Here is a 9,309-nt window from a genome sequence, read left to right on the forward strand (position 1 = left end):
AAAGAGCTTTTATACTTGTGAATTGTTTTGAATAGTAGAATACATTTTTACTTGCAGAAAGTAGTTGTTTTTTTTGTACTTTTTAATGCTTTTATTAAAATTGATTTTTTTTTTTACTTGCAAAAACTTTTTTTAAACTTGTAAATCGTTTTTTTATATAAATATATTTTTTTAAACTTGCGAATCGATTTTTTTTACTTGCATGTAATTGTGTTTTTACTTGCAGAAGTGTTTTTAATACTTGCAAAACTTTTTTTGTTGAATAAATTGTTTTGTTTTACCTGCAGAAAACTGTTTTGAAACTCGCAAATCGTTTTTTTAAATGAACATGTATATATTGTGTTTTACCCGCTATTTAACTTGCAGATAATTGTGTTTACATGCAGAAAATTATTTTTGTACTTGCAAATCATTTTTTAGGCCCTGCGATGAGGTAGCGACTTGTCCAGGGTGTACCCTGCCTTTCGCCCGATTGTAGCTGAGATAGGCGCCAGCGCCCCCCGCGACCCCGAAAAGGGAATAAGCGGTAGAAAATGGATGGATGGAAATCATTTTTTACTAGTAGAATGTGGCCAAGTTGGGAGAGTGGCCGTGCTAGCAACCTGAGGGTTCCTTGTTCAATCCCCACCTTCTACCAACCTCGTCACGATCCGTTGTGTCCTTGAGCAAGACACTTCACCCTTGCTCCTGATGGTTCGTGGTTAGGGTCTTGCATGGCAGCTCCCTCCATCAGTGTGTGAATGTGTGTGTGTGTATGGCTGAATGTGGAAATATTGTCAAAAGCGCTTTGAGTACCTTGAAGGTAGAAAAGCGCTATACAAGTACTTAAGTCAGGGGTGTCCAAATTTTTCCACAAAGGGCCAACATAAATTTACAGACAAAACTGTTTTATATTAATTATTAGTATCAATTATTATTATTAAATCAAACTACCATGTTTGCTTATTATGCTTACATTTTTACTGTTGTTTTATGTGTCTGATTTTATTTGGACAATGTGCTGCTGGCCAAAAAAAACGTTATCTGCGGGCCACAAATGGCCCCCGGGGCCACACTTTGGACACCCCTCTCCTAAGTTGTTTGTTGACAAGATGGAAGAAGAAGAGCTTGATTATTGCTGGTGTGTTTGCAGACTGACCATCAAGGCCGAGTGCCAGCTGCAGCTGCACAACTTCCCCATGGACCAGCACTCGTGCCCGCTCATCTTCTCCAGCTGTGAGTACGCACACGAGTGCTGAAAGTCGGCCGATCTGGACCAGGACTTGAGCTTTTTCGGCCGTCGTCATGGAAACAATCACTTTGCTCCAACTCATTTCATCTGCATACCAACTGACCCCAGTTTGTTGTCACCGTGGCAACGCTTCAACAAAAACCCTCATATTCATTCCTTCCTTCCTTCTTTGTTTCATTCCTTTCTTCCTTCCTTGCATCCCTTCTTTTTCCCTTTCTTCCTTACTTCAATCCTTCATTTCTTCCTTCTCTTCCTCCTTCCTACCTTCTTTCCTTGTTGCCAAATCTCTCTTTCCTTGCTTCCTTCCTACCTTGCTTCCTTCCCGTCTGCCTTTTTATTCCTTCGTTTCATCCTTTTCTCCTTTCCTCCCACCTTGCTTCCTTATTCCTTGCTTCCTTCTCTCTTTCCTTACTTCCATCTTTCCTTCCGTACTTCCTTCATTCAATCCTTGCATCCTGGCAGAGTGTCGTCGTTAGCAGACATTGTGTTTAATACAGGTGAAGATGTGATACAGGTGTAAGTGTGACACAGGTGTAAGTGTGATACAGGTGTAGGTGTGATACAGGTGTAGGTGTGATACAGGCTTAGGTGAGATATATGTGTAAGTGTGATACAGGTGTAGGTGTGATACATGTGTATGTGTGATACATGTGTAAGTGTGCTATAGGTGTAGGTGTGATACAGGTATAAGTGTGATACAGGTGTAGGTGTGATACAGGCTTTGGTGAGATATATGTGTAAGTGTGATACAGGTGTAGGTGTGATACATGTGTAAGTGTGCTATAGGTGTAGGTGTGATACAGGTGTAAGTGTGATACAGGTGTAGGTGTGATACAGGCTTAGGTGAGATATATGTGTAAGTGTGATACAGGTGTAGGTGTGCTATAGGTGTAGGTGTGATACAAGTGTAGGTGAGATATATGTGTAGGTGTGATACATGTGTAAGTGTGCTATAAGTGTAGGTGTGATACAAGTGTAGGTGAGATATATGTGTAGGTGTGATACATGTGTAAGTGTGCTATAAGTGTAGGTGTGATACAAGTGTAGGTGAGATATATGTGTAGGTGTGATACAGGTGTAGATGTGATACATGTGTATGTGTGATACATGTATAGGTGTGACACAGGTTAAGATGTGATACATGTGTAGGTGTGATACATTTGTACATGTGTTACAGGTGTAGGTGTGATACATGGGGAAGTGTGATACATTTGTAGGTGTGATAAATGTGTAGGTGTGTACAGGTGTGATACATTTGTAAGTGTGATACATGTGTAGGTGTGATACATGTGTAGGTGTGATACAGGTGTAGGTGTGATACATGTGTATGTGTGGTACATGTGTAAGTGTGCTATAGGAATAGGTGTGATGCAGGTGTAGTTGTGATACAGGCTTAGGTGAGATATACGTGTAAGTGTGATACAGGTGTAGGTGTGATACATGTGTATGTGTGATACATGTGTAAGTGTGCTATAGGTGTAGGTCTGATACAGGTGTAGGTGAGATATATGTGTAGGTGTGATACAGGTGTAGATGTGATACATGTGCTTGTGTGATACATGTATAGGTGTGACACAGGTTAAGATACATGTGGAAGTGTGATACATTTGTACATGTGTTACAGGTGTAGGTGTGATACATGTGGAAGTGTGATACATTTGTAGGTGTGATACATGTGTAGGTGTGATACAGGTGTAGGTGTGATACATGTGTAGGTGTGATACATGTGTAGGTGTGATACAGGTGTAGGTGTGATACATGTGTAGGTGTGATACAGGTGTAGGTGTGATACATGTGTAGGTGTGATACATGTGTAGGTGTGATACAGGTGTAGGTGTGATACATGTGTAGGTGTGATACAGGTGTAGGTGTGATACATGTGTAAGTGTGATACATGTGTAGGTGTGCTATAGGTGTAGGTGTGATTCAAGTGTAGGTGTGAAACATTTGCACATGTGTTACAGGTATAGGTGTGATGCAGGTGTAGATGTGATACAAGTGTAGGTGTGATACAGGTGTAGGTGTGATACAGGTGTAGATGTGATACATGTGTATGTGTGATACATGTATAGGTGTGACACAGGTTAAGATGTGATACATGTGTAGGTGTGATACATTTGTACATGTGTTACAGGTGTAGATGTGATACATGTGGAAGTGTGATACATTTGTAGGTGTGATACAGGTGTAGGTGTGATACATGTGTAAGTGTGATACATTTGTAGGTGTTACAGGTGTAGGTGTGATACATGTGTAGGTGTGATACATGTGAAAGTGTGATACATGTGTAAGTGTGATACATGTGAAAGTGTGATACATGTGTAGTAGAGATGCGCGGTTTGCGGTCTCATCTGCGGAGTCCGCGGATAAACCGCAAGTCGGGCGGGTGATATGACAAAAAAATAGATTTTAATTGGATTCAGGCGGGTGGCGGTTGAACCATCCGGAAATATTTGATATACATGGTTCTGGGATCGATATCCTTTGCCATTCAAAGGGCCATTTAAGACCCGTGTCACAAAGCGAAGAAGACAATAAGAGACGCCATTATTCTGTAGAATAACTGCCGGCAGTCACCCAGATAATAAGTATTAGGGTGGGCTATGAAGCCATTGACTTTGTCATCTTCTACAACAAGTACGATCTGCTTGTCAGTCCAGCATCATGTTGTCTGTGGCTTCTGCGGCAACACGCACACGACTGGAAGGCATACTGGGTGACACTAATGGTTGTGATATAAACAATTTTAACACTCTTAGTAATATGCGCCACGCTGTGAAGCCACACCAAACAAGATTGACAAACACATTTCGGGAGAACATCCTCACAGTAACACAACATAAACGCAACACAACAGATACCCAGAATCCTTTGTATCAGTGACAATTCCGGACTATTTTATACACCCCGCTAGCAGCAAACCCCGCCACCCCCCCACCCCCCAGTGCGTCGGTAAGGTGTGCAGGGTTGGGGGCGCGGCGGTGTATAATATATTCAGGAATTGTCACGGATACAAAGGATTCTGGGTATTTGTGTTGCGTTTATGTTGTGTTACTGTGAGGATGTTTTCCCGAAATGTGTTTGTCAATCTTGTTTGGTGGGGCTTCACAGCGTGGCGCATATTAGTAAGTGTTAAAGTTGTTTATATCACAACCATCAGTGTACTCTCTGTCACCCAGTATGCCTTTCAATCTTGTACGTGTGATTGCAGAAGCTGCACACAACATGTTGTCGGACTAACAATCGGTTTGTACATGTTGAAGGTGTCAAAGGCAATGGCTACACAGCACGCCCATATTCTTGTCATCAGGATGAACGCAAATTGGATATTCGCGAGACAGTTAGCGGCTCCAATTGTCTTCATTACTCTGTGAAACCGGTTTAAATAGCTCTGTGACTGGTAAAGGTGGCCGACCTCTGATGTATTTCAGCGGGTGGTTGGCGGGCGGGTACGGTTCTGATTAAATGTTGGTTCGGGTGGGCGGCGGGTGGATGACGACTTTGGTGATGCGGTTGCGGATGATATAATTGCCTATCCGCGCGTCTCTAATATGTAGGTGTGATACATATGTAGGTGTGATACATGTGTAAGTGTGCTATAGGTGTAGGTGTGATACAGGTGTGTGTTATACATGTGTAGGTGTGATGCAGGTGTATGTGCGACACATGTGAAGGTGTGATGCAAGTGTGATACAGGTGTAGGTGTGATACAGGTGTAGATGTGATGTATGATTAGATGTGGTACATGTGAAGGTGTGATACAGATGTAGACGTGATACATGTGTGGGTGTGATACATGTGTAGATGTGATACAGGTGTAAGTGTTAAATAGGTGTAGCTGTGATACAGGTGTAAGTCTGATACATATGTAGGTATGATACAGGTGTAAGTGTGATACATGTGTAAGTGTGATACGGGTGACTACAAGTTGATGATGTGTGCGATACAGATGGATACCCGAGAGAGGAGATGGTGTACAAGTGGAGAAGGAACTCCGTGGAAGCGGCCGACCAAAAGTCTTGGCGACTTTATCAGTTTGACTTCCTGGGCCTCAGAAACACGTCTGACATCATAACCACCACAGCAGGTATTTTCATGCTCATACATGATATACATACATTTATAATATAAATACATACATAATACACACACACATATACATACATAATCAACATACATGTATACACATACACACATATATAATATACATACATATATACACATACACACATATATAATATACATACATATATACACATACACACATATATAATATACATACATATATACACATACACACATATATAATATACATACATATATACACATACACACATATATAATGTACACACATATATAATATACATACATATGTACACATATATAATAGATAAAATAGAATAGAAAGTACTTTATTAATACCTGGGGAAAATTCAGCACCACAGTTCGCTCACAATAGACAATAATAATAATAAATAATATATAACATATATTATATATGTAATATATAATATATGAATAATATAAATATATTCTACATATATTCTACATTTAAGTACAGTCAAGGAATATATGCATTATACAGTCTGATGGCTGTCGGTATGAAGGACCTCCTGTGTCGTTCCGTGTTACATTTTGGGAGTCTGAGCCTTCCACTGAACGTGCTCATTTTCTCCGCAAAGTCCGAGTGTAGTGGGTGGGAGGTGTTGTCCATAATGGCTAGGAGTTTTGCTAGACTTCTCCTCTCTCTGACACCACCGCCAGAGAGTCCAGAGAGTCCAGCTCCACTCCAACCACGTTACCGGCCTTCTCTACCAACTTGTCCAGTCTGCGAGCCATGGCATACAGACCAGTGGTTCTTAACCGGGGTTCGATCGAACCCTTAGGGTTCGATGAGTCGGTCTCAGGGGTTCAGCGGAGCTTCTGCCGCGGAGGGCAAGACACACCCAACTCATCGTGTCAATTTGTGATGACACGCCCCACTTGGCCATTACTGGCTGCAGGTGATACATTGCTTGGCCAATCAGTGTTGTGGGGAATTTAGTACACTCCGTAGTCAATGTGACAGTCGTGGTAGTACGTCGTGTGATCTATTTCTTGATATTTTAATCCATACTAACTATGTCGAGCAAAAAAGGAAAGTGGTCGGACAAATATGTACAACAGGGGTGCCCACACTTTTTCTGCAGGCGAGCTACTTTTCAATTGACCAACTCGAGGGGATCTACCTCATTTATATATATCATTTATATTTATTTATTTATGAAAGAGACATTTTCGTAAACAAGTTAAATGTGTTTATTGATAATACAAGCATGTGTAACACATATAGATGTCTTTCTTTCACGAAGACAAGAATATAAGTTGGTGTATTACCTGATTCTGATGACTTGCATTGATTGGAATCAGACAGTAATGATGATAACGCCCACATTTTCAAATGGAGGAGAAAAAAAAAGTTGTCCTTTCTGTACAATACCACATGAAAGTGGTTGGTTTTTGGCATCTAATTCATCAAGCTTCCATACACTTTACAAGAAAAACATTGGCGGCAAATTCCGTAGCTTGCTTGATTGACATTCACGGCACCCGAGGGTCTTGTGAGATGACGCTGGCTGCTGCCAGTTCATTATTATGAAAAAATGACAGAGAGGAAGGCGAGAAACACTTTTTATTTCAACAGACTTTCGCGCCGTCCCTTCCGTCAAAACTCTAAAGGCCGACTGCACATTTCCTATCTTCACAATAAAAGCCCTGCTTCATGCTGCCTGCGCTAACAAAATAAGAGTCTCGGAAAGCTGGCGTGCACAAGTGATGTGCACGCCAGCTTTCTGAGGGATCGCTTGTGCACGCCAGTTTTCCGAGACTCTGTATATATAAACCATATATTCCTTCCGTCGTCATGGGTAACGTGCGCTCTCTGGCAAATAAAATGGATGAGTTGTCGGTGCTTGCCGGTAGTCAGAAAGAATATCGTGAGTGTAGCCTAATGTGTTTTAATGAGACGATGTTCCGGATAGTAACGTCTCTATAAGCAGTGGGGAGAGTGGCCGTGCGCAACCCGAGCGTCCCTGGTTCAATTCCCACCTAGTACCAACCTCGTCACGTCCGTTGTGTCCTGAGCAAGACACTTCACCCTTGCTCCTGATGGGTGCTGGTTGGCGCCTTGCATGGCAGCTCCCTCCAACAGTGTGTGAATGTGTGTGTAAATGGGTAAATGTGGAAGTAGTGTCAAAGCGCTTTGAGTACCTTGAAGGTAGAAAAGCGCTATACAAGTACAACCCATTTATCATTTATATCTCCTTCGCTCCCTTCTTGCTTCAGCCCTCTTCTGTCTCGAGCGTCTCCCTTTCCCTCGAAAGCCACGAGAACCTCCATAAGTCCTTTTTAGCTCCTCCGGGATGTGGTTAGTTAGCGCCGGGTCCATTAACTGGATGTTAATAACTGGTGCCGCTAACAACTGTTCCCTGGTGTAGATGAAAGAGCCTCTCCGCTGTTCTTGCCCGTCTGAGCTCATCAGTAGCGTCCCCACCGTCAGTAGGACGAACAAAATACTTCTAAACTGCATGTTTAGAAGTGCACGACTTGATAAAAGTAAATGTATATTAAATGTAAAAATATACAAAAGTACAAAACGAACAAAGACAAAGACGGAGCGAACTGCAGCAGCGGCCGTCTAGATTGACGCATGCGCACATATATATAATATACACACATATATAATATAGATACATATATACACATACACACATATATAATATATATACATATATACACATACACACATATATACACATACACACACATATAATATACATACATATATACACATACACACATATATACACATATACAATATACATACATATATACACATACACACATATATAATATACATACATATATACACATACACACATTTTTTATTATACATACATATATACACATACACACATATATAATATCCATCCATCCATCCATCCATTTTCTACCGCTTATTCCCTTTCGGGGTCGCGGGGGGGGCTGGCGCCTATCTCAGCTACAATTGGGCGGAAGGCGGGGTACACCCTGGACAAGTCGCCACCTCATCGCAGGGCCAACACAGATAGACAAACAACATTCACACTCACATTCACACACTAGGGCCAATTTAGTGTTGCCAATCAACCTATCCCCAGGTGCATGTCTTTGGAAGTGGGAGGAAGCCGGAGTACCCGGAGGGAACCCACGCATTCACGGGGAGAACATGCAAACTCCACACAGAAAGATCCCGAGCCTGGATTTGAACCCAGGACTGCAGGACCTTCGTATTGTGAGGCAGACGCACTAACCCCTCTGCCACCGTGAAGCCCATATATAATATACATACATATATACACATACACACATATAATATACATACATATATACACATACACACATATATAATATACATTATTATATACACATACACACATATATAATATACATACATATATACACATACACACATATATAATATACATACATATATACACATACACACATATATAATATACATACATATATACACATACATATATGCACATACACACATATATAATATACATACATATATACACATACATATATACACATACACACATATATAATATACATACATATATACACACATATATAATATACATACATATATACACATACACACATATATAATATACATACATATATACACATACACATATATACACATACACACATATATAATATACATACATATATAATATACATACATATATACACATAAACAGATATATAATATACAACCATATATACACATACACACATATATAATATACATACATATATACACATACACACATTTTTTATTGTACATACATATATACACATACACACATATATAATATACATATATATATACACATACACACATTTTTTGTTATACATACATATACACATACACACATATATAATATACATACATATATACACTTACACATATATAATATACATACATATATACACGTACACACATATATAATATACATACATATATACACATACACACATATATAATA

General features: G+C 40.2%; 1 protein-coding gene across 1 annotated transcript in view; it reads left to right on the top strand.

The window, feature by feature from the left end:
• The window catches only part of LOC133543305 (gamma-aminobutyric acid receptor subunit gamma-3-like), a 78,720-nt gene extending 73,358 nt beyond the window's left edge, over positions 1-5,362 (top strand). Inside the window, exons 6-7 of the mRNA XM_061887791.1 lie at positions 1,133-1,215; positions 5,181-5,362. Coding sequence (XP_061743775.1) covers positions 1,133-1,215; positions 5,181-5,362 — 265 coding nt within the window. The remainder of the gene's footprint in view (positions 1-1,132; positions 1,216-5,180) is intronic.
• The last annotated feature ends 3,947 nt before the right edge of the window (positions 5,363-9,309 follow it).

The sequence above is a fragment of the Nerophis ophidion genome, linkage group LG26 (genome assembly GCF_033978795.1).
Source record: "Nerophis ophidion isolate RoL-2023_Sa linkage group LG26, RoL_Noph_v1.0, whole genome shotgun sequence".
Taxonomy (NCBI): Eukaryota; Metazoa; Chordata; class Actinopteri; order Syngnathiformes; family Syngnathidae; genus Nerophis; species Nerophis ophidion.